General features: G+C 43.1%; 1 protein-coding gene across 2 annotated transcripts in view; it reads left to right on the forward strand.

Moving 5' to 3' along the window:
* The window catches only part of SETD5 (SET domain containing 5), a 65,680-nt gene that overhangs the window by 25,023 nt on the left and 14,677 nt on the right, over positions 1–25,980 (forward strand). Inside the window, exons 1-17 of one of the 2 annotated variants that reach the window (XM_040075839.2) lie at positions 300–370; positions 854–1,028; positions 4,831–4,936; positions 5,803–6,014; positions 6,335–6,393; positions 6,800–6,987; positions 8,029–8,067; positions 9,602–9,844; positions 14,843–14,991; positions 15,313–15,430; positions 15,851–15,960; positions 16,246–16,492; positions 16,693–16,773; positions 19,196–19,462; positions 20,300–20,620; positions 21,118–21,360; positions 24,706–24,835. In XM_040075839.2, the coding sequence (XP_039931773.1) occupies positions 958–1,028; positions 4,831–4,936; positions 5,803–6,014; positions 6,335–6,393; positions 6,800–6,987; positions 8,029–8,067; positions 9,602–9,844; positions 14,843–14,991; positions 15,313–15,430; positions 15,851–15,960; positions 16,246–16,492; positions 16,693–16,773; positions 19,196–19,462; positions 20,300–20,620; positions 21,118–21,360; positions 24,706–24,835 (2,584 nt within the window). In that variant the 5' untranslated portion in view covers positions 300–370; positions 854–957. Of the gene's footprint in view, positions 1–299; positions 371–853; positions 1,029–4,830; positions 4,937–5,802; positions 6,015–6,334; positions 6,394–6,799; positions 6,988–8,028; positions 8,068–9,601; positions 9,845–14,842; positions 14,992–15,312; positions 15,431–15,850; positions 15,961–16,245; positions 16,493–16,692; positions 16,774–19,195; positions 19,463–20,299; positions 20,621–21,117; positions 21,361–24,705; positions 24,836–25,980 lie in introns of those variants that run through there. The other variant, XM_040075838.2, reaches the window with a different exon arrangement.

Below are 25,980 nucleotides of genomic sequence, written 5' to 3' on the forward strand. Positions count from 1 at the left end.
CCGGCCGCCATCCGACCCTAGGAAGTCCGCGTTTATGGGCGATTTCTCTCGCGGCCGTAGCGAAGCGCTGTGGTCAGCAGGGAAGGTGGAGCCCGGGCTTCCCCGGCTGCCGCGGCTGCGCCCGGTGCCGCCGTGACTCACCCGGCTCCCGCACGCAGCCAATGGTCCCGCCGCCTTCCCCCCGCGCAGACGTCTGACGTGGCTCTGCCGTGGGGCGGTGTCGGGGGCGGTCGAGGCGCTGCGTCAGGGCTCACGGAGCCGCCGGTGCAGAGTCCAGGATGGGCCTCGTGGCCCGGGGGAGCCGTCGGTGGTGTGGGAACAGCTGCTCTGCCGCTCACACTCACCTGTGCTGTAGGCCCAGCAAATGCGCGTACGAACTGATCTCCAGGGAGAGGTCTCAGCTCGGCCCACCGTGGCATTGTCTAGTTGTCCACGGAGATGGGGTTTTGCCTGTAGCTTGTTTGGAGAAAGAGCTGGGAAATGCTGGTGGTAGAGGGCTGCGGGTGATAGGTGACAGCTGCTGCTTATATGCAGAAGGAGCTAATAGATTACTTATCTTATAATTAGTCCTAAGTTTACTTGGGGGAGGGGGAAAACTATCATTATCAGCTTTAAGGCAAAGCAGCTCATTGCATGTCAGTTCAACATTGTAAAAAACCCTCAACGTCCCCACCGAACTACTACTATCTACCTCTTTCCTGGCCCTACGTATGAGAATGAAGTAAAAATGATGCGGCATGTCACTGATGGAAATCTATTTCTGCTTTTCTTTGCTGTGAAAGCCTTCTTTAGAGGCATACAGGGAGTCCTCATCCCGTAACGGCGATGCAATGCTTTGTTTCTACCCTGGTAGGTTTCCCCATGTCCGTGACGTGTTGGCCGAGGCTCTGCGGCTCCTCTCCGCCCTCGGAGCGGCCAGTCGCTGCCCTCTGGACTCCGTGATCCCCGACGGGCGTCATGAGCATTGCAATCCCTCTGGGAGTCACCACACCAGATACGTCCTACTCCGACATGGCTGCAGGATCGGAGTGAGTGTTACCCCACGAATGAGGAGAAAGGAGAACGGGAGGGTGCCAGAGGGCTGACCTGGAGTCGGGCTGTAGGATTGGTGCCAGTGCTTTCTCCTCTCAGGAGAAAGGGGCTGCTAGTCCACTGGCTGTATGAGAGATGGATGTTGACAAATGCAGTGTAATGGAAATTGGTAAGTTTGACAGAGGATATTGGGAAAAGGAGAATTCCAACAGTATGAGGCACTCGACCATGGGTTTTGTATCAGCTTGACTAGTAAATCTATACTCAAGTGCAGGCAGTCGTGCGTTTGCTGTACCCAGGCTTGACGTTGGTGCGGTACAAGCCGCCTCCTTTCCCAGCAGCTGTAATATGAGGGATCAGCATGCTGAACCTTCCTCTCAGTAAGAGCCTATTAGCTCAGACTGGATACCAATCTTGTATGTCTGATTTGTGGACACCTTTGGAGTTAGAGAGAGCTGTGATGCAGCATCAGCCTGGGTAGGCACCTTTTTTTTTGTTTCTGCCCCTGAGCAGACTCCAAGGAGCACAGCTCAGAGAGCATCCTTTGGAGTCCCTGCCACAGGACCATATGCAGGGCTCTCACTGCAGCTGTATCTCTGAGGCCTTTTGGAGAGTACTTATATTTCTTTTAAAAGACTCTGCTTCTGCAGAGTCAGGATCATTTCAAAATCAGGAAAACTGCATTGTGATCTCTTCTTAAAACCCTTGTTAGAATGATGTCAGCTAGGATGAGAGTATGTTTTTGTCAGGGAGAAGAGTGAGGGCTGAAGTTTATTTCGGTATGCTCCTACCTCCTACTTTCCTGAATCCTTCTTTGAAACACGGGCTGTACTATCTCTTTACAAAAATCTACAAATGATGTTTTGGAGATAGGTTTCTCCTGTGTGTTATTTAAAGGTACCTACTGAGCAAATACCTGCATGTCAGCTGGATCAGCAAAGAACAGAAATTGCTCCAGACTCTATTAATTTTGATCTGTAAGAGCAGGGGGCTAAGTTGTGAATCATTGTTTTTCCCTTCCATCTCACCCTGATTTGACTATGCATAGAGTTTGACTACACAGTCGTACTCTCTGTAAGACTGCTAATGCTCTTTTTTGTCTGTCTTGGCACTGGCCCCATTCTAGCCATTCTTCTTCGTGATGCTTCATTCCATCCTAAAGCCCACATTTTTACATGTTGTTTTTAAATGGGGAATCAGAATCTAGTAAGTTACTCATCTGCACTGGTTGCATGATCCTTCACTTTTCAAGATCTAACATTTAGTATTGCTTGTCACCCTGCTTCTCCCACAGCAGCACTTTGAAGACTCAACATGCAGGAATTTTAAACTGTTTATGGCAGGAGGAAGAGTGCTAAATAGTTTGCCCATGTACTTTGCTTTCAGAGCTGAGTGTGGTAGGGAGAAGAGCCAGATGTATCTGCGCATGTGTCCCTTGTAGCATTCAAGTATCAAAAAGACTGCCTATAAACGTTCTGCAAAGCATTTTCTTTCTCCCTTGTAAGAAATTTGTAGGTCCAACTTGAGGCTAGGCTGGGGTACTTTGAAAAAAGGCATTTGAAGAGTTCTGAATTGGTTTCTCTGCCTGTTTTCCGAAAATTTGGAATGCCAGGACTTAATTCTCCAGGCTTTGCATCGATGCACTGTTACTGCTGAAGTGTCCTCCATAGGTCTGTTCAAAGTTAAGGCTGTCATTCACTTTGCCTTTGAAACTCTCTGGTTTGATGCATAAAGTCTGGGGTACCTGAACTTTGTACCTCTTACAAGGAATTGATTCCAAGATGTACATCACAAAGGAAGTGGGGAAGGTAGAAGGAAAACTAGCTGATCCTCTTTACAGGCTGAGCTTTAGCATCTTCCCCGGCCTCTGATACAGCGAGGAGGTGAAAATGGCGTAGGGTGTTGCTTCAGATGTTGTTCATCTGAAGGTGAAATGGAGGCTGCAGAGTAGTTTTGCTGTGTTAGTCTGACTGCATATTGGAAGGTGTGGAAGCTCCTCGGTGTGCTGCTGCTGAGGAGGCATGGGCCCCAGCATTGTTGCCCCTGGACACCGTTGCACCAACAATCCTGAAGTTTTATTGCTAATGCTTGCGGCAGCATTGCTGGTATTCCAGTCTGACTGTGGTCAGGAATGTGGGTGACTTGGACAGAGGACGTATCTGCTGCTTAGACTGTTTAGGCTCTTTTCCTTCTAATATTGAAATATTTCTGAAAGTGTTATTAAACCTGAATGGATTTGACACTGTACCAATCTGAAAGTCCTAAAGGATTGTTGCAAAGGCTGGATTATGTGGCAAGCTCTACATGGTACCTTTTATTAAAAAGTATATCCTTTGAGAGAAATCATCTATATTGCCTGCTTTTGACAGTTTAGCTCGCTGTAGTCATATTGAAAACCAACTGAATTTATCATGTCATGCTAAATCCTGAGCTACAGAAGTGTTCTTTGTATAGGTATAATGTCTTCTAGTTTCTGCAGTTCTTTGTACAATAAATTAGTGCTCCTTTATGTTGCAAAGACAGATCCACCTTACTCCAGAATAAGCCAGAAGCTCAGAGGTTGGTCCCTTGGAGAATAGATGAGGTTGAGTGGCAGGGTGGGGCAAACTTCAGTGCAGCAGAGATTTCAAGAGCTAATAGGAAGTCCAAAGTGCAAGGGGTTACTCTCCTTGAGTGCCTAAGCACTGCTCCATATGTGATTGCTGGCCATTGTTTGATGGTGCCTGATTCACGCTAACCATGTAGGACCCACTGAGAATCCTGTGAGGTCTCACCAGAGCAGCAGAGGTCTGAGGTAAAGTTTTCCTTTTCTGTATTTTTCTTCCCTGCTTGCTCAGCTCCATGCTGTAATTTTTATGAAGATTTCATCTGCAGACATGATTCAGTAATATTTGGCTGTATTCTGATACAGGCCCTACTTCTGATCTGTGCACAGGTTATCTGACTTGTATCTTCTACTTGTAACAGAAGACAGCGTGTTTCCATGCTGGTGTTCTGTCTTTAGCCTCATTATCTAATATCCCCTGCATTGAATTGCAGCTGTCCCTTCTCTGAGTAGGGTTTCTGCAGCTTTCTGCTGAGGATATACCTTTGATTTTTAGCTGTTTTTTTTCACCACCCTGTGGTGGGAGAGTGTATTGTACCTCAGCAGCAGATTTCCTGTTCTGCTCATTGCAGGCTGCTGTATAGAAAGCACAGGGTGAATCTGATCTGTGGCTGCTGTCTGTCCAGGTCCTAGATTTTGTTGTCTCTTTGTAACAGGAATCTCCAATTCCTGGTAGTTGTTGTCAGGATAAGCTGCAGTTTTCCTGCAGGCTTTATCACAGGATGTTGGACTCAGTAACAATTGGTATCTGAGGGAGAGAGAAACAAGCACAGGTGCAGGAAAGCTGCTTAGCTGCAGCTGAAATAAGCTGTTGCAGAGATAAAATGGCAGTACTGTTCAGTGGCTTTGAGATTAGGCTAGCTGGGTTCAGATGCGAATGCTGAACTAGACCAAATTTCCTCAACAATAAGGAAACAGAGCTTCTTATATGCTAATTACCTTTTTAACTTCCCAGACTGAGACCTAGTTTAATGAGCTATATAGGGTGGCCTTTACACAGTTCCTTCCCTCTGAAAGCAGGTTCATCCTGTACATCCTGCACACATGATGCTTGGTGAAACACATGACACCACCTCGATTTCATAAAGTTTCTTCGTTTTGAGCTCATGTGTTCGATAGAAAAGAGCAGCGAAATACTGGCACTAAAAAAATGATGTTGTATTGATGGGTTTTACTTCTGGCCCTTTCTGCAGCCCAGAGTCTGTGGAAGCTAGTCCAGCTGTCAGTGAGAAGAATGTGTACTCCAGCCACGGCTATGGGGCCACCCAGAAACACAGCTATCGCGGGCTGCCTTACGCAGTGAGTACTCTCTCTGCAATGAATCAGCTCTTTATTGTCTACTTTTACTCTTTTCTCCTTGTTCCATAGTTCTTTGCCTATTAAGCCTTAGGAGTTTTGGCTTATTTATTAGGGGACACTAAGTTAGAGCTGAGTTCTGCCATACATTTTTCATTTCTGTGTTTATTGTTTGTGAAGTCTTACATACTCTACAACAAACTTTATTAGTGTTCTAGGCAATAGATTTTTAACTGAATGAAGTATATGAATGAAGCTTGAATATAATATGAATATATAACATTTTCCTGGTGGTAATTTTATGCCCCATTTGGTTTATTGAGCACTATCTATACTTGTTTCAACTGCGCAGATTTTCACAGTGGTAACTTAAAACGAGAATCAGGAAGCAGTCAGGAAGAACAGGAGTGTGGCTTGAAGCTGTGGGATGAACAGGGTGTCACAGAGTCATTGAGGCTGGAAGGAATCTCTTGAGATCACATAATCCAGCCTCCCTGTTCAAGCTGACTCTGCTTGAGCAGGTTGCTCAAGACCATGTCCAGTTGAGTTTTGAATATCTCAATAGATAGAAACTCTGAGGGCAGCTGGTTCCACTGTTTAACCACTTATGTTGTCTCAGATTATTAGCAGTACAACAGTTAATGTCGAAATAGCCTGCTTGTTTTCATAGGTTTGAGTTTAATTCGTTGGTGCTGAAGGAAATAATTTACATGTTCAGAGCTATTACTGTACCACCTTGGTAGGTTGAGGAATTCAGGCTATTGTTTTACACCAGTTAAATATTAACCTGGGAACTGTGGATTTGGGACTTCAGTTTCTAGGCATCATATCTTCACATTAAAAGTAGTACTGCAAATACTTATTTTCAGGATCATAATTATGGAGCCCCTCCTCCTCCAACGCCGCCAGCCTCTCCTCCTGTCCAGACCATTATACCTCGTGCAGAACTGAATGGCCTGCACTCACCTGATGAAGAGAACTCCGGGGATAGTGAGAGCTCCTCAGAAGGAGAATCAATTCCCACTTGGTGCCACTGCAGTGTCTCCCAAGATGGTTTCCTCCTCAAGTGTGAAAAGTGCAGGTAAGCTTCAGTGCAGTGCAGATCTGGGCTGCTCCTTGTGTTGACTGCTCATACCGAACCGTGTCACCTTTGGGCTGTGGGACAGACTTCCTTTTGCTAACTGGAGAGTTCTTTCCAGTGCTTTACCCAGTATTGACCCTCCTCCTTTGCGTTGTCAGCCTGACAAGTGTTGGTGGCACCAGGAGTGGAGATGAGGATGTTAAATCGATGTTCTTATCATCCTGGGCCCCACTGAGGGCACGCATCTTGTGACATCCTGTTGAATTTCAAGTGACTTTACTCCTACAAACCAGCTTCAATTGTGCATTCTCCTTTGGCAGAGGAATGAGCAGGGGGAAGGTGATCAGACTCCGCCGCCGGAAGCAGGACAACGTGTCAGGTGAGTTTGCGGTTATAATTCTGATAACGGTGACTTGTATTTTCTTTCTTCAAGACCTTTGTCTTTTGGATGCCGTAATCATCTAACTGTGATCAGTGCCAGCTAATGTTCTTTGCCTCCCAACCACTGGGATTTTCTCCTCTCCTTACGCTTCACCTCAGTTAGCTCTAGGGAAAATCAGATTATCTTGTGGACAGAAAAGGAGAGTTTTCATCAGTGCCTTTCTGTGACATATCAGAAGTTTGGAACACCTGTTCCCAGTTTGGGTGGGAAAACAGAGGTGGTATAGTACTCTCAGGGAAGAACTGTGCAGGGGCAGCAAGCTGTCTTGATGAAAATGGGCATAAGGGTAAACTGTGCTCTCAGGGATGAGAAGCTGTTGCTCATGAAGCACTTGTCTCTCTAGGCGGGGACAGCAGTGCCACTGAGAGCTGGGATGAAGAACTCTCTCCCTCCACAGTGCTGTACACGGCCACGCAGCACACGCCGACCAGCATCACACTGACCGTCAACCGCGTCCGCAGGACCAAACCCAAGAAGAGGAAGAGGAGTACAGAAAAGGCTCGCGCTGCTCCGAAGGCCAAAAAGATCAAGGTATATGGAGTGAGACAAGGCTGCTGCAGTTCCTACCAAATGCTGTGCAGGGTGTTGTTAGGAGCAGGTTGACGAGCTGGCAGTAGACAAGAAATTTTTGTCCTGTCAAGAATTACTCTTTCGGGTGTAATAATGGGACGCCTTGTATTTGTGACCTGCTCGAGTACGTGGCTGTTGGTTTAAAAATTACCTTGCTGGAACTCCACCCTTATTTCCCAATGTTGTCCATTCATGCTCAGTGTTTGGACTCAATTACTTATTTTTTTCTTTTGCTGTATTAGGATTTGAGGAAATAGTTTTTGGAGTCCAGCTGTTTGCAGAAAAGGGTCAGTCTGTGAATGGAGTGAAAAACGAAGGGAGCATGGTATTTTTTAGCAGGCTTTGTTGAGGAATTTGGGCTGCAGAACTTCTTGGCACTGTTCTTCAGGGACAAAGTGCCTGTGTGGAAAACTATGTAGGTAACGATGAACATTGGTTGAGGGATGACTTTACTGTTTTGTTTGTGAGGGTTTGGGGACTGAAATAATTCTGAATTGCTTATATTGGAATGCAAGTGTGTGAGCAGCTGGTTCTCTCCCATCATCTGCCAGTTTTACCATGATTTTCCACAGGTTAGGTTTCCTTTGAAGTTCTTCTGGTAGGCACTGATTAAATAAAATGCTGGGGGCAGGAGCTACGTGAGATCTGGAGGGGTTATTTTTATTTTTTCTGAACCACCTTGATCTGATGCTGGACCTTTCTTGTATTGAAGCAAGTGGGGTTAGTCGGGACAGTTTTGGTTTTGATCTTGACATTTTTACTTAGTGAGGCAGGCTTTTTTATTTCAGAAATCCTGGCCATCAAGCTTTTCAGCAGTTTCCACAGGATTTGCATTGCAGAGTCTCTTTTTGTTCAGGTCCATTGTTTCTTGTGTAGGTTTTCCTGTAATTCTTGCCATCTTTTATTATGGATTCGAGGAGGATTTAGTCTGGTTCTGGGATCCTAATCCTTAGGAAATTTCTAATACTTTGTTTTTTCTCTCTCTCCTTGTCTGGGGGACAGGCTTTTCGAGAGGGCTCACGAAAGTCTCTGAGGATGAAGGTGAGTAGAGATGATAATCCTCTGTGATGGTGGTGGGGTTTTTTTCCCGTTTATTTTGTGCCTCTTTTGATTTGCCTGGGGAATTTCTGATTGTGGGGCCAGCCTTGTAATAAACTCAAATTTTACAGTGCACCACAAGGAGGCCTATTCAAAAGGGTATCACAGAAATTGCCCCTTGAACCTTCCATTTGCTTCTGATAGCTTCCAGTCAGATAATGCAATCCAGTTCCGAGAGGTGATTGATTCATGGCACTTGGGAGTGGGGTGTTTGATGTAAGGGATGTAGAACTGGTTGTGGCTGCTCTTCTGTGAGGGCAGTTATTGTTTGATTGCATCAAAGCTATTTCAAGCTTGGACATCAAAGTAGTTCACAATTTTAATACTGGAAGTCCCTGGCAGTGCTGCCTTGTTCCTCTCCACATCCTCTTACTAGGGATAGATGGGACAATATATTTATCTCTGACTTCCTGCAATAGTGGTAGGTGTGGCCATTGAACAGGAAGGTTATTTGACAAAAAAAAAGTAGACTTGAACTGTGAGCTGCATTTGTTTCTAGACACACAAGAGGTGCCTTAAGGTTTCCTCAGTTCCACCTGACCCCAGTGCTGCAGCAGGCAGTGGCTAGCAGGTGGCTAAGAGGAAAGAGGACAACCCTGTGGTGTCCCTGTGCACGATCTCCATAGTATGCAAGTGACATGAGAGGGTAAAAATGCATGAAAACTCTTACTGTACTTAATATATATGATTAAAATAATGATTGCTCTTCACTTGTCCTTGTTACTAAGACCTCAGTGTCATATGTGTCTCAGTGCGATGTGAAGCCAGTTGAGTTACTGAGCTCTGGAGTATTTGTTGAACTACTTCAACTAGTGCCAATTAAAGAATGAAGCTTAAGTATTTTTCTTTCTACCAGCTTCTGTTTTCCTCTCCTTTACAAGACAGTCTAAACGGATTACCTGATTTTGCCCTCTCTTCTTTGCTCTGCTTAGGACTTGCAGTTTTAACCCTCTGGGTATTAGCTTATGCTCTACATTCAGTTTCTTGGAACTCTGATGACCATTTAGCTAGAAGGTTCAGACTATTTTTGGATCAGTCACTGCAAAGATTGAGATGCAGTCAGCATCATTGAGCATTGTGTTAGCCGTGAGTGGGTTGACTGTAAGACAAGCCTACATGAGATTTATTTGCCTTTGTGTGTTCTTTGCCTTTGCTTTTTGAATGTACTTAATTATTCTTCCAAAGTGGCTTAAATTTTTTTTTCTGGCCATGTGCTAGCTTAATTTTATTTTATGTAGCTATGCCAAGTACCGACTTTCAAGAGGTCTTAGTTCTGCACAGAAATCTCAGTAGATTTCTAAGCTGTACACATTTTTCGGCATCTGCACCCTGAACACTGTTGTACAGTCCTCACAACCAACACTTACATAGCTTGGAACAGATTTGCCTTTTTTTGTGGCTTATTCATGTGCTTGGAGCACTGTGGATAGGTTTTCCTGCTGTGTACTAGCCATTCATCCTTTGCTGTTTGGTGCAGAATTCCCCTTCTGAAGCACATGCCTTGGATGAAAACACAGCTGAAGGGTGGGAGAATCGGATACGCCTCTGGACGGACCAGTACGAGGAAGCCTTCACGAACCAGTACAGTGCTGACGTGCAGAACTTGCTGGAGCGTCATCTAAACTCTAATAAAGACTATGTGGGCAAAACTGCTATGATGGACACAATCAACAAAACAGAGCTAGCCTGCAATAATACAGTTATTGGGTCCCAGATGCAGGTAAGAGCAAGCAGGACAGAGGGGGAGTAGGTCAGGCCATGGGTGAGCAGTACTGTAGCTCAGACCAACAGGCATAAGTTTGATAAGAGTGAATCAGAAGCGATGCCAGTACTGAGAGAGATTCGCGAATATTTGCATTAGACCAAATCAGTGTTGCTAAGTTGGGGGTATTTTGCATGTTTCTGTGATGTGGTTAACAGGTATTTTACCATAAATACTTCTCTCACTGAAGTATTTCTGCCTGAGGCGGAACCAGATCTGTCACTTGCTGGAGATAGGAAATTTCCACCTGAGTTTTCCAGTCCCCTTTATTTATTTTTAATTTTGTCTTTTGACTCCTGTTGTGTGGAAGGCTATTTTAAAGAACCTTTCAACATTATTTCAGTGTTTTGGATTATTTGGACTGTTGTAGCTTTCTTATGCATATTCACATGCACATTTTATTGCACAACTACAACTGATTTTAGGAAGCTGGTCTCTTCCTAACTTTCCACTGATAAGCAGTGGTTGGTGTCTTGCCATCTTTATGGAGTGCATGTAAACAAGCCAGAACAGGGAACAATGTGTTTACGTGGTGTATGTCCTCCCCACTCATACTCTTCTTAGTTGTGGTTTCACCTTATCTGTGCTTTATTGAACAGAGCACAGCATTCCTATACAGTTCAGGCTTTTCTGGGCCTTCCTTGTCCAGGAAAATGGAGATAGTTGCATCTGACAGGGTGGGCTGCAAAAGAGATGGGGCACTCCTGTATAAAGGGAGCAAAGTCAAAAACTTGAATATCAGATACATGTTCTTGCTTGGATCATTCTTGTTTATATCAGCTGACTCACTCAGTTCATGTGCTCCCTCCCACTTTTCCCTCTGCTTTCATGCAGGTGAAGTACTTCAGGCAGAGCACACATATTGCCACTAAGGGATAGTGCAGAAAGAGGACTTTAGACCAAACTTTCTTCCATTCTTTCCTCTGGTTCTGCAATAAATAAGATTTCAGGGAGGGTTGGGAGAAACACTTCTAGCTGGCTATGTGAGTAGCCTTTCTAAACAGAGCAGCCAAGGAAATGCAGAGGAGAAAAAGTTCAACTTCTCTAGAAATCTTAGCATTTTTTGAGACTAAATGTAACCAATTCCATCTGCCTCACATGGGTTTTAGGAAAAGATACCATACATAAATGTGCTTGTTCTTGTCATGCTCTCTCAGCCTCTCTCTTTCCAGTACAGACATAAGTTTTCCCATAGTAAAATGTGGCCAGCATTTGAAATCAGAAGACTCCAAATGTGATACATGCCAAAGAAACAAAAAAGTAGAAACTTGCAATACTTCACAGTGATGTGTACTTCCTGTAAACAAGCTGTTGGTAGGTACTTGTCATTGCACATGCTGGGATGGTGTCAGGGGACATTGTGGCTTTATAGTTTCTCTTGGTCACCAAGGAAAAAACAGGTGGCTGTCCTGGGTTGCTGCTTGTCAGCTCCTGTGTCCTGTTGTCTCTGCTCAGGAGGTGGCTCTGGAGTGTTGTGAGGAGGGCACCTGCATAGGTGTGGAGCACGTGCTCTCATGCACTGAGTTCTATTTTTGTTTCACTCATTTGTCTCATCTTTGGTAGGTAGGCAAACTGAGAAGGCTTCTTGGTTTGCATCAGTTGTCTATTAACTAGGTATCATTACTGAACACAAAAATAGCTTCTCTGTGCGATAAGGGAAAATAGGCACTTTGCACTAGAAAAAAATCAGGAGACTGTGCCAATATACATTTGCTAGCTATGTAGAAATATTGTTGCTGCTCTCTTTGGCCATGAAGACTCTGGAGAGAGGAGAAAGGAATAAAAATAATGTTTTATATGCCCTGCATACTCTTAATAGTTCAGAAAGTTATTTGATTTTGGTCAGCATTGATGCAAGTTTATACTTAAAAGAGATTAAGATGTGACCCAAAAGCCTTCTCAAACCAGGAAGAGTAGGGAAAGATGAGTTAGGAGTTATACATGGAACATATGGGATTTTGTTCATTGGATTATTTTGGGTCTCAGGTTGCAGCAAGAAATGGTCTCAGGTTGCACCAGGCAAGGTTTACATTAGATATTATGATTTTTTTTTTTTTTTTTTTTTAACCAGAGGTTTTACCAAACTGGAACAGGCTGCTTGGGGAAGTAGTGGAGTCAGTATTCCTGGAGGTATTTAAAAGACTTGTGGATGTGGCAGTGAGGGATATGGCTTAGAGGTGGACTGGACTGTGGCAGGTTAACAGTTGAACTCAATCTTAGAGGCTTTTCTAACCTAAATGATTCTTTGATTTTATGGTAAACCAGTTCTCAGCTGTCGTCATGATGCAAAGGGAAAGTTGTGAAAATATGAAGCTGTTTAGTGTTGTGAATAAAATCATCTTAGTCCTGGCTACTGCCAGTTGCTTGACAAACTGAAAGCTCTGAATCAGTTTCCTGACCGTTGTTGCTAAACCAAACCCAGGGTTAGTATTTGCCCTTTGTTGCCTCTGATAATTGCTGACTTGAGCTCAAAGCCCTGACTGATTTCACATTCTGAAGTGAAGAGCAAAAAGGCTTTTATAAAATAAAGCCACTGAGTATTATGCAGATGTTGTTCTGCAAACATATCAGAACAGTTTTGGCTGATTAGTAGTCAGCAGTCCCTAGCCTGTGACATGAATAAAATCATTTGTTCTTTTCACACATGAAAGCATGGCAGCTAATCCACTTCATATTTCTAAATTCAGAAAATTAAAACAAGCTGAGCTGTGTCTTACCAAATGAGCTGTGAGATCATTCCTGTTTTACCAAACTCAGATAAATAAATTGTACAGATGTAGACCTTCTCTTTCCTGCAGGGACTTTCTCCTCCTCTGACCACCCTGCCTTATCCCACCTATATTCCCCAAGCTGTTTTCTGGCGTGAAGTGAAGAGTAATACAAGTCAGTCATGGGGCAAAGGTGAGAGTGAAGGCTACCAGACATTAACTTGCATCTCTGAAAGATATGATCTCATTATACTCTTAGAGTGGTGGAACAGTTTAGTTTGGGAGGAACCACCTGAAGGTCATCTGATCCAACCCTCCTGTCTAGGGCCAGCTTAGGTGAGAAAGTATAAAAACAAATAAGTGATAGTGTAGAAACACAATTATTCAGCTGGAGACACACTGGGTCCTAATTCAGCTAATAACTTCAGATACTTTCTTCTTACCTTCTGTCATACACTAGGAAATCTGGTCCCATTTATGTATTCTTTGTTGCCACAGTTGGATAGTATGAAGTGCTAAAAGTAATTTAGCCACTACTCCATGCAGTGTGAACAGTCTCACCCTACAGTTGGCTCATATCATGGGTTTGTTGATTGGAAGTCAGGACCAACAGTGCGGCTTCTTAGGCTGGAAATAACATGTTTCTGTTAAGCCACTTGAGTGGACTTAGAGAATCCTCTGCGAGCTTCTGTCAGGACATAAGACCTAAAGAGATGACCTAAAGAGAACCTGCAAGGTTCTTCAGTCTCCAGCACGTGTATCCAGGTTTTTCCAATTGCTGGCAGATAGAGTGGTATGGTCATGCCCATAGGCATGACAAATGTAGCACTGGATTGTATCTTAAGAGGTGTTCTGGGCCATTACTCCCATCTGAATAGGTTTCAAAAGAATATTTTTATAAAGCTGTCTTTATCCTGGATCTGAGTGAGAGAAGTCAACAAATAGATCTTGCTTTACTAGCTCATCCGAGATGTGCAGTATAATGTCTTATACAAACAACAAAAGTCATTTTCCTGAGGAGGTTTTTTACAGAGGAGATACAAGATCAAGGAAGAAAAGGTTTAAAAGATCTGTCGTTCAGTATTTTCATGTGCTCAGTACGAGGGTTTTGCTGGGTTCCCAGTGCTGCCTTAAGACATTAACTTTATTTCCACAAAGTTAGAACATCATGTTATTATTCAGGCTGAGCCCCTTAAACTAATTTTTGTCCATTTCAGCAGAGTGCTCAGTAGCTGTTTCTAATGAGAGTTCTCTCAGGAAAAGTTGGGAACTTGCTTTCAGTAAAATTTTGTGGTTTACTCCTAATTTAGATACATGATTGTCATTATTACTGAAGTCAGAACACTTATGTTTCAATTCACTCTGGAAAAGTATCAAAACTAGGCCCTTATGAGCAGTGAATAGAATGCTTAGGAAGAAAGAGGTACATCGCTGGTGGTGAGGCAGCCGGTCATCTTCACATAATCTTTACTTGCAGAGAGATTAAATCTGTTAAGTAAGCCAAGTAATTTGTTTTTATAGAATGAGTCTTTCCTGTACCCTAGTGCTTATAATATCTCTTCCAGTATTCCATAAAATATGTCATATTTGGATGTCTGTACTTAAAGAATGTTGTGGTTTCATGCTGTCAAGACACATTATTGTGGAAACCCATTGTAATAAAGCTGCAGAGTTTAACATATGTTTTAACGAACTGTCTTTACTTCATTAAAAAATTATTTCCTCATGTTAAATAAAAATCAACAGCACTAGCTGAGCAGAGATATGTAGAGAAGTTTCTGGATGGAGGTGGAAATTGCCAGCCTAAGTCTTTGGCCTGTTTGCTGGAATTTACCATCTTCTGCAGAAGGAAAAGTTTGCATTTTTTCCACTGAATTTGTGACAACCCACAGTTTAGGGAATATCTGAATTATTCTGGCTGTGAAAGTGGCCATAATTGCAGAGCAATTCCCAGTTAGTAGCAAGTGACAGGTCTGGTTATGCCTCCTAGCTGCAAGACTGAAATACTTAGTCTAATAGATTTGTCAGACTATTGCTGAAGGAAAGGAATAAATACTTTTTGCTTTCGATAAATATTATCAAGGTGTTGGTCATTACTAAATTGTTACAAAATAAATAATATATTCACCTGGCAGAGTTTCTGTGTGTTGCTATTAGAATATTTTTCTTTTTATGTAGGTAAAATATTCTTCATGAGTTAGAGGCCTTTGGTTCAAATTTCCCTCTTTTGCTCTGGTTTTTGTTACAGCTGCAGCTGGGAAGGGTGACTCGGGTTCAGAAGCACCGGAAGATCCTGAGGGCAGCAAGAGACTTGGCACTAGATACGCTTATAATTGAGTATCGAGGGAAAGTTATGTTACGACAGCAATTCGAGGTCAATGGGCATTTCTTCAAAAAGTAAGAGTACTATGAAATGATTGGTATGAGAACATCGTGGCACAGAGAGACTGGTGTCTCTGTGGGGTAGTGCTCACTTACAGGGTCCTGTCAGCCTTGCCTTCCATAGAAATGGGAAATCCAACATACCATCTCAGCTTGATGCTCTGCTTATGGACCAAACCCTCTGAAATAGATCTTTTAAATTGTTGGAGGTACATGAGCCCTCAGAGCAGTAGTGCTGATGGAAGTGCTGCTTCCAGTGAAGTATGGGATACCTGTTAACAACAGTGCAGTAGGAATTGGGTATTTTGGGATTGAGATGTTCTGTTACTTCTCCAGGCCATATCCCTTTGTGCTGTTCTACTCCAAGTTCAATGGTGTTGAGATGTGTGTTGATGCCCGCACCTTTGGTAATGATGCCAGGTTCATCAGGCGGTCCTGCACTCCAAATGCAGAGGTAAATCTCTCTTCATCATCACTGTAATTGCAAATACATGTTTTATATAAGCTTAGTGTTTTCCCTAACTTAAGATGCACTAAATGCAGTAAATTCTCTGTGTCTCTTGCTTGTTTGGTGGTTTATACTTGGAATATGAGGCAGTTTGGGAACATGAGGGAGGTTTTTTGGAAGAGAGATTTCTTATATGTCTTTCCTTTGGCTGCACAATGATACTGAGGGTAAGCAGGTGATAGTAGTTGTAAGTGGAAAAGCACAGTATGAGACAAGAGCAGTGAAGCAGGCTTTTCTCTATGGAGAATTTGGGATAAGTATTCATAGAGTAGAATAAGAGCTACTTTGCAAAAGGAGGCTTCCATCTTGGAAGTAGGAAATGCAACCCGTGGAGATATCAGTTTTCTTTTTACTTTGTTTAACAAGGTTCGTCATGTGATTGCCGACGGGATGATCCACCTGTGCATCTATGCTGTTGCCACCATTGCCAAGGACACAGAGGTTACCATCGCCTTTGACTATGAGTACAACATCTGGTGAGTCCTTCACCTCGCCCGGGAGCTCTCCACTGCCCTCCTGGACTGGACATCTTCCTCCAGCCCTTTCCTCGCATTCTACATATTGCTCCGTTTTCTACTGAATTGCATTTCCCGGCTATTCTGTCCAGTTCTGCTGGCATATTCTACAATAGAGGCCATAAGGTAGCCTGCTGTCCTTGCTTTGGCACGTGGTGAGATGTTTAGTAGGAGATGTATTGAATGTCTCTGTGCAGGGGTTGAGAAATGAAGAGTGACACGAATTATGTTTGTGTTTTGGAGCAGCAATTATAAAGTGGACTGTGCGTGTCACAAGGGGAACCGGAATTGCCCCGTGCAGAAACGTAGCCCAAATGCTGCAGAACACCTACCTCCACCTGTTTTAGGCACACTGATTGGGGCAGAAACACGCCGGCGAAAGGCCCGTCGAAAGGAGCTAGAAATGGAACAGCAGAGCATTGCGTCGGACGAGAACAGCAGTCAGCAAACTGAGGAAGTTACTGAGGGACCTGCAGCAGTCAGTGACAATGAGGTAAAATCTTTGGCCCCTTGTTATATGCATTGCCATTCAGTGCTGCAGGAGCCTGATTCAATAGCATTGGAATCTTGAGAACAGAAACTGCAGGAAGCCTTTTTTTAAACCTTTAGCACCTTGTAGCACCTTAAATTACGATGGAAGTCTTGGTAACTTTGAAACAGTCTTAGGTTACTATGTCTGGGTTTCTCTCTCAGGTGCCAGAGAAGGAGGAGAAACAAGAAGGGGAGAAAGAGGAGCCTGTAGATGAACAGGGAGCCTTGGTCCACAGCAGACGGGCAAGTACCTCTCTTTGTCTGGGTATCACCCTCTTTAGGACTTGTTTCCTGCAGTGACCAACAGGTCCAGTTGGTTATTTCACTTGTTTGAACACAAATCCCATCTGTTACTGATATTCAGGAATTTGATTACCAACAGGGGAAAAAAAAAAAAGGCAGAGTGAAAAACCACCCAGGCTTGGTTGATTTCAAGTCACAGGATTTATGTTATAGGGTGCTGCAGATTAGGAGATAACACTGTGGATTTGTTTCCTCATTGAAAAGTTTAACTGTTACTTTCAGGACTATTCTGTAGTCTAAAACACCCCATCAGCACTAGATTCCACAAGGTAATTGGACCTTTTTTATGTTCCTGCTGCCCTTCCTTATTGCCAGTACAAGAATTTATGGCACTATATAGAACCATAGCATATAGAAAGGTTTAACTGTTACTTTCAGGGCTGTTCTATAGTCTAAAACACACCTTTAGCAAGACTGTCAGTGCCAGATTCCAAAAAGGTAATTAGACCTTTTTTTATGTTCCTGCTGCCCTTCCTTATTGCCAGTACAAGATTTTACGGCACTGTGTAGAACCACAGCGTATTTGAGTTGGAAGGGACTATCAAAGGTCACCTAATCCTACACCCCTCAGTGAGCAAGGATATCTTCAATTCAATCATACCGAGAACCAGAACCTGATTTTTCTTAAAACTTGATTGGTTTTGCTGGGTTAGAATTGTAAACAGGTATCTGTTCAGTGTATGTTTTCATAAACATGTTGCCATGTGGGGAAAAGGATAGGATCAAGTTCTAAAAGTTAGTAAGAGGAGTAGAGCACCAACAGTACTATTGGCACCTACTTAGGAAATCTCTGTGTTTCCAAATTATTGTTGTCTTAAGCAGTCTTCTTGATCAAAATATATCTTGGTGCTCTGTGATCTTTGATAATACAGTCCTTTTTTAGCCTTCATCTTTACTGGGTAGAGGTGGTGGTTTTTTTCTTGTGTTGTGTATGGCTCCTGGGATTGCTGCCTGGCTTAGAATGATTTATGCATATGAATGGAGCCATTCTGGCTCTTAAGACATTAATTTAAATAAACAAGAGAAAAATCCAAACAAAAATGCAAATACACAATTAAAACAACCAACCAACCAGAAACCCAAGGAAGAAAAACAGAAAAATTGCTCCCATCCTTTTACCAGCCAACAAATGTATTGAAGCTAGGAATTCCCTGTTTTTCTTTGCTCACCAATGTCATAATCATTTGCCTTCCTCTAATCAGGGATACGGATCTGCCAAGTGTAAATTTCCTGAGAATGCTATAAATGTTAAGATAATGCAGCAACTCAGAGAGCCAAGGGCAATCCATCAGATTGGACTTAAAGCTTGGAGGGAAGATTTCATTTTTAATGCAAGGCAAGCTGATCTCTTTTTGGGACAGAATAGTTCAGTAAGCCTAAGTGAAGTGTTAGTTTCCCATCAGCCTGTAAGCCCTGTTCCTGTAGGTTGCATCAGTTAATCTGCTCTAATGCGATTCAGTTTTCTATACTTGGCATCAGGTAAATACCCTTATCTGTCGTTTCCCCAGTCTCTCTTTGTGTGTGTGTGTGTTTAGTATTTTTTGCCAGAAAACTGTAAAGGCCAGGCCATGGATTCCAAGATACTTTCTTAATGATAAGTCTCAGAAGACACTTGACCCCACTTCTTAAAACCCACTTGATGCTTGCCAGTCACTGCAACATTATTGTACTGGGCTTTTTACATGCATAATTACCAATAATTTCTGACAAAACCAGGTGATAAGATTTCCTGTCCTTTCTGTTTACTTAATAAATTGACTTGGTTTGCCTCTCTGTTCTCTCATGTTCTGTTTTTCTTATCCACTATGTAAGCTGTTTAGGCAAGAGCTTTTCTTTTTGAGCTGGGTCATCTTCTGACAGTCTTGCTGCAAAAAGAATGAATCTGAAACATTTTAATCAGTTTGTGTGGTGTATTACACTTGCTGCAAATTACTGAATCCCTTCTATTTCCCCTGGCTTCTGTTTGGTTCTAACATTTGGTCATTAGCACATAGCTCTATTTGTTTCCAAGTCATCTCTTCACTCTACTTATGCTTTTTTATGGTTTTTAATTCTTCAAAATTATGCATTTCCTTGTAGCTGCTCTATAAATATAACTCCATAGTATCTAAGTGATCCTATTTAAGAACAAAGTCGAGTTCTTCTACTTGTGCTACAAACACATGATTATGTTGTTATTCTGGGAAATTTGCCATATTGAAAAATGCAAATAACTGATAAGAACTGCTTCTCTCTGTCCCCTGTCTGGCTTTTGTCATTGCTATTTGGCAGTTGTTCTCTTTGTGCTGCTTCCCATATCTGTTCTTGCCTTGTTTATGTGCATAATTTACCATGCTTACTTCGATTTACCCTTGTGTTGTAGTCCCGGGAAGACAGGAAGGTAGAAGCCATCATGCACATGTTTGAGAACTTAGAAAAGAGAAAGAGGAGACGAGAGCAGCCGTCAGACCGTAACAGCACTGATGCTGAAATCAACATCAGTTCTGAAGCTCCTGAGCTGGAAGAAGTGAAAACAGAGACTCCTGAAACTGAAGATGGAAGTTCTGCACTGAGTGCTCCTCCTCCTCCTCCTGTTTCTAACAGTACCAGCAGTACTGGGGTGAACACACGACGGTCCTCACAAGCAGCGGTAAGATGAAGATAGAACTGTTTGCTATCTTGTACAAAGCTCAGCTGCAGCATTTCTGATCATAAGAGCGTTCAGGTGGGGAGGAGCTTTGTGGGCTCTCTAGTCCATTCTGAGTTAGGTAAGGACAGCTCTGAAGGTAGACCAGGCTGGCCCGTGTTTTACCCAGTCTTCTCTTGAAAACCTCCAGGGATGGAGATTGCACCTCTTCCAATTCATGACTGTTAGGTTGAAAAAAATTTGCCATGTATCCAGTCTCAACCTCTCATTTCAGTGTATGTCCATTGATGCACCACTGCATCTTCTTAGTGGCTTCAGGCTGTTTGTAGAAGACTGCTGTTACATCCCACTCAGTCCTCTCTGGGCTGAACAAGCCCAGCTTCTTCTCCAGGTGAACCCTTTTTGTACTGGTGTGAGCTTAAGTTGGATGCATAAGTGCAGTGATGGAAAGTTCTTTTCTTTTTGTTTGGGGTTTTTTTTTGACCCAGTCTGCTTTGGATGCATGTGTTCCCATTTTATGGCAATGCTCAGACACTTGCCTGGAGTGCTCCCTGTCAGCTCAGGTCAGGAATAAGAGCAGTTACCTTGAGACATGCAGCAAGTTTCCTATTGCTGCTTTCTTCCTAAAGACCCATGTTCTGTCCTTTAAGAATGCAGAAGACAAAACGATAATGTGCCAGTGTTGAAGGGTCTCCAAGGCCACCTTATGAACCAACACAGAGTCCAACAAGATTTTGAGAGTCAGGTAGTGTCAATAAATAAATCTCAATTCTCGATCCTGTATGCAGAGAAAAGGAATACTCTTAGGGGTGCTCAGACTAATGACAGTTTATTTTGTAGGATGCTGTCCCCGAAAAAGCAGTGACTAAGCCAGCTCCAGCGAAACCCTCCAGGCCCCGACCAAAAAGTCGCTTCTCTCGATACCGGACCAGTTCAGCACAAAGACTGAGAAGGCAGAAACAAGCCAGTTCCCAGCAAGCTGAACTCACACAGGCTGTCCCAGAGGAAGGAAGCACTGCCAGCTTGGTAACCACAACAGATGTCAGCAATATGGAAGGGCCAGGAGAAGGCAGACAGTTGACAGGATCTGACCCAACTGCCGTTCTGGCTACAGGATCCCAGTCTAATCGAGCTGCAGTAAAGTACCCCAAAACAAAAAAGGTAAATACGATCAAGTGCTCAAGGTTGGGATGGCAGGATGGCATGTATTCATTTGGGATGCAGGAAAGAGGTTAAGTTTCAGCTTAGAATTGAAGACCAGAAAGGAATGTGACTGCAACTGTCATGTGAAAACTAGGATAAAGGTGGAAAAGAGGAAAAATTGCAGAAGCTAGCAGGCAGCTGCCACATGCTAGGCATAAATAAGCTATTAATACATGTAGTTTTGTGTCTAGAAACTAGTTTTGAAGAGGGTGATCAATTTTTTGGAGAATCTTCTAATAAGATGAATGGAGCATAAAATTGAGCTACTTCTGTGACGTTGGGTTGTCTCCAACAGGTGAGAATTGGGTTTGACACAGGAAGTCCTTCCTGTTGACAAGGAGGGGCGTTTTAGCATGTGGGCTGCCCTGAGCATTGCTTCCCATACACCACTGTGCCATTTTGCCTTTCTTCTTCGCCTGTCCTGGTTGCACTGACGTGTGTGTTTCCTCCTTCAGTACCTTGTTACCGAATGGCTGAACGACAAGGCAGAAAAGCAGGAGTGTCCAATTGAGTGTCCTCTGCGTATTACTACAGACCCAACAGTTTTGGCAACTACCCTAAATATGTTGCCAGGTCTTGTGCACTCCCCGCTGATTTGTACCACGCCTAAACACTACATTCGCTTTGGTTCACCTTTCAACCCTGAGAGACGTCGAAGGCCCTTTCTGTTGGATGGCGTTTACAGCTCCTGTAAGAAGGTATGTTTGCTCATGTCTTACCTTTACACGATGTAGACTCCTCTTTCTGGCCCCCTTGTAAAGTTCTTGTGTCCTTCTGGAGTTTATTTCCATGTATTCCCACTGAGCTAATGTGTTGATGCAGTGTCCAGGCTATGACTGCTGACCCCCTTGCCAGAGTTCAGTTTTCATCCTTGGCTTTTGCCATGGTAGGACAACTGTTGTGTGACTGCCCTTTTAGAAACGTGCTTTCAGATCTGCAGTGGCTGTTTGTTATCCGGCATACACAATTGAAGGAATGGTGATTGCTTCCCTTAGAAAGTGTTATGTTATTACTTTCACAGTCAGAGGATTGTTGGCATTGTGAGGATAGGACAGTGTTGCAGAGGGCCTCATGAATCCAGTGCCTCAGTTAAGATCCATTGTCTTTAGAGAGGCTGTGTGGTTTAAAAGCTTTCAGTTTGCCTGTTCACAAGAAGAAGTCCACAGCTCTTTGTTTGGCATCACAGACTGCCTATCTACAACAGATACCTGAGGCTATGCAGGAAGCCTGAACCAGGCCCAGCTAAGGATTTGGTTCCTCGAAAGATGACCAGTAAATGCCAGTATTTACCCATCTGCAGGAAAGGCAGTGTAGTTCACTCAGTCAGATTTGTATTGGAATCCATCTTCCCTGTTACCTGTTGGTTTTGCTTAGAGACTTTCCAGTTCCTGTGTGATTACCTGAGAACAATTCTATGGAAATCTTTTCTGTTCTTCCTGTCTTGGTGGCTTTCAGGTACCATGTCCTGGCTTCTTTGCCTTCCTTTGTTTGAGGGTATTTTTCCAGAGAGAACTTTTGGACTTGACTGTTGTCCACCTTCAGCCAATTTGTTGTCATGCCCTAACAGTCTCTTCAGTATTTCCTTCATAGGTAAAGCTCTTCATGGTTCATATGTAGATGTATGACAACACCTTTTCTGTTTCTGTGTGCTTGGGCAACCTCCTCATGCATCTTTAAGCTGAGAACTGCAAGGTTTGAGCTTCTTTTGAACCTTAACAGTGTCTTTGAGCCCCAGGGAAGACAGAGACATCCAGGAGCAAAGCTGGCAGAGTTATTTGGGGTTCTGTGCTCAGTGCAGTTGCCGTACAACTGGCCAGCAAGCTCAAAATTGAGGGAAAACTATTGTCATGGAACATAAGTCTTCTGCTCGTTGCGGCATTTTAGTCAAATGTTAATTCTCACTGCTGGACAGGGAGTAGTGGACTAGTCTCACTATGGATGACTTGCATTTAGTCCACACCTTCCTTGAAATTGTGTCCAAGACTGAATGTTGTGTTGAAGCTGGGACATTTTCAAAGCAGTGAAGTTGCTTTGTGTCTTCTAACCTGTACCAATTTTGTGCATCCCAGTATGACTGAGTTTTCTTTGACAGGTTGATTTAAACTCATGTTCAGTTTGTGATTTTGTATGTTTGTTAGAACAAGCCATTAATTTCGTAGCTTGTAATTGTAGAAGTGATTGTTCTAGCCTGTGCTAAGCTGTGTTGTGTTTTTCCTATCCATTTCCCAATTTAGTAGGAAAATTATTAATGGTGTCATCTAGCGTTCTTGTTTCTTAATCCAAAAACTTAAATACCCTTCCTATTCCATTAGTTAATAAAGTACTGACAGTTGTTGTGTCCAGAACAGATGTTACAGAAATAATTTGTTAGATTTCTACTTTTTGAATGTAAATAATTGTTCTGTGTTCTAGCGAGGGGTTTCATCCAGTTTGTAGGAGATCCCAGGCTTTTTCTTGGAAAATGCTTTTTAGCATTTTGGTGGTTTTATGACTTAACAGTCTGGAGATGTAGAAATCTGCTTCTCATGTTCAGGAATGTTTAGAAAACTTAACAGGGAACACCTCCTTTTCAGCCAGCTGAGATCTAGAAATGGTCCAGAACTTGATGATACGCTCTCTCAAGACCTGATCTGTGTCTTGTCTACTTTTGACTATTCAGCCAAGGAGGTTGGTTTATAAAGGCTGTTGAAATAGATCACATATTTTCTTGGATTGTCAGCAGGCCTCATCCTTAAACTACTGAGAACTCTGCCCAAAAATTCAGCTGATGATGTCAGTTTGCATCCAAAGCATGGCAGTGTCTGAACCTCGCAAGGAAACTGAACTGTAACCTGCTCTCACGTTAATCACACACTGTGCAGTGACTTGGCTGTCAGATCAGATGCCACGTTTGAGGTAGAGGTGCTCCAGACTGGCTGGCACTTCTTCCTTTTGCTGGCGGCCACAGTGGAATCCCTTGAGTTACATTTGAACAGAGAAGAAGCGTCTGCTGTACAGTAGTGAAGGCCATCAAAATAGATCCTGTCACCTGCTCTTCATCCTCGCATTGAAGTTTTCACTTTGAGGATTGTGGCCACTGAGTTCGTGATGTACTTTCACGATAGCTTTGAGGAATCATAAGACACACGTGTATCTCTAATAGGATACACATTGCTGGCATGCAGATGAACTGTGGATTGCTGAAAGGTAAAAGTACAATTTTAAACCTCTCTAGGATAAGAAGAGTCTGGTAAAGTGAGTCCCCTGGGTAAACTACACAAATGAAAATTGCTGTTTGCTTTTTTTCTGCAGTTTGCTGTCATTTCACTAGATCACCTGAGTGTTTTTCCCTTATATTGTGGCAGTTACCTTTATAGTAGAATAAGCAAAGGTTCCTGCCTGCCATCAGGGGTCAGTTTGTATCAAGATACGGGGCTAGCACACCTACTGCAGCAGCTGATTTGCTGAGGCTTCAGTTTGTTTTCTCTTGTGTGAGATGTGAAACATTCTGAACTGTCCATGTTCAGATGACTACTGTGACTTACCTTGTTTATTAGTAGCTGAAGAAAAGATTTGGGTTTATTATTCTTTTCTTGGTTTACTGTCCTTGAAAACTGCTGCTTGCATGTTAATCAGATTTTTTTTTTTTTCCTCAAATTTCCTCTCCTAGGCAGGAAACAGTTTTTTTTGCAAAAATCAGTGGTTGTAGATAGTTCATTATATTTGTGTCCCTTTTCCTTTAAATTATTATTGTTTTAATAGTTTTAGGTGCCACTGTCCTGCATTTCTGTATCTATGATTTGCTCTTTACTTGTAATCTCTGTTACTGCTGATGATTGCTGCTCCCAGAACCCGTCAGGAGCCCCACCACAGCAGGTGGCGGGCCCAGCGCTGACAGTCGTGTTCTAACGCGCTCCCAGCCGAGCGCACGCCAGCGAGGTAACACCAGGCTTCTGAGCAGCCTGCCCTGCTGCACACAAGTGTAGGAGCTGGAGTGCATCCTGCAGGATTGCAGAGAAGGTACCCGAGGAGTTTCACGTTTATGCAGTCTCATTCTGTTTCAGCGCTGGATCAAACAAGCCCTGGAAGAGGGGATGACTCAGACCTCACCAGCTCCGCAAGAGAACAGAACCCAGTGTCTATACCAAAGCAATGAGAGCAGCAGCTCCTCCAGCATCTGCAAAGATGACCCAGGTAAGTGCTCAGCACCACCAGGGCAGCATGGGCACTGAAGTCAGACTGGAGAATGTGCTGAATACCGAAGACAGCTCTACAAGTGACGTTGAAATGTGTCCTGCTGATGGCACAGCTTACTAGAAAGTTGCTTTGCTGTTCATTCAAATTTCTGCAGACCCATTCTATCCTGAGCATCTGTAAAGTTTCTCAGTATTTTCCTATGAAAAGATAATCACTTAATTGCATTATCAATCTCGTGCTCTGGGATGTCTTGTACAATGGAAGGGAGGGGGGTTGAGGGAAGAGAGCCTAGGATCATCTCTTTTCAGCAAGATGCTGTTAGAAGGACAACCGAATACCTGCTGACTGTAGGAAGATGTAGCAAAGTCTTACAGGCACATGTGTAATAAACAAATGACTAAGTACATCTCAAGGATGGAGAAGCTAAAATCTGTGAGTAAAGCAGCAGAATGGTTAAATATTGTGTTTGAATTTACAGAGAAAGAGAGTGAAAATCAGTCCAGTCAGAGATCAGTTTTCCAAGGACGACAGACAGGAAGTTAGACATCACACAGATAATACAAATTTGATTATCGAAAGGTTAGATGAATAGGAAATAAACAGAATGCCAGAACGAATAAATTTACATCTCAAGCAAGACCTAACCTGTAGAATTTACTAGTGATTTATTTTTCTTTTCACTAAGCATTGAAAGAGATTATTTTGAAGAGAGGTAGGCCTGAGGGAAAGGATTAATCCTTTGTGGAAGTGGAAATGTGCTTGGATTGTATTGATGTAGCCTATAGGGAACTGTTAGGTTCAGGTAATAACTGAGCTGTCTCTGATTTGTTTGTAGGAATCACAGTGACACTCCTCTGACCCCTCTCTTCCCTCTCTTGTATTCTTCTCTCTTTAACCTTTCATCTTCCTTTCTCCTAGCTCCCTCTTGTGCTTGCTTCTAGCTGAAATAATTCACTTTCCTTGTTGACTGCATATTCCTGACTATGTGTTGTTCTGTTACCAGTATCTCGACATTGATGTAGAAGTAATTCAGAGGTACTTCATGTTTAGGAGTCTTTTGTAGTTGACATTGAGCACCCCTGGGCTTCATTTGGGCTGGGAGTAGGGGAAAGAAGCCAACACGTGATTTGCTCGCGGTCAGC

This window comes from Hirundo rustica, chromosome 12 (assembly GCF_015227805.2).
Source record: "Hirundo rustica isolate bHirRus1 chromosome 12, bHirRus1.pri.v3, whole genome shotgun sequence".
Taxonomy (NCBI): Eukaryota; Metazoa; Chordata; class Aves; order Passeriformes; family Hirundinidae; genus Hirundo; species Hirundo rustica.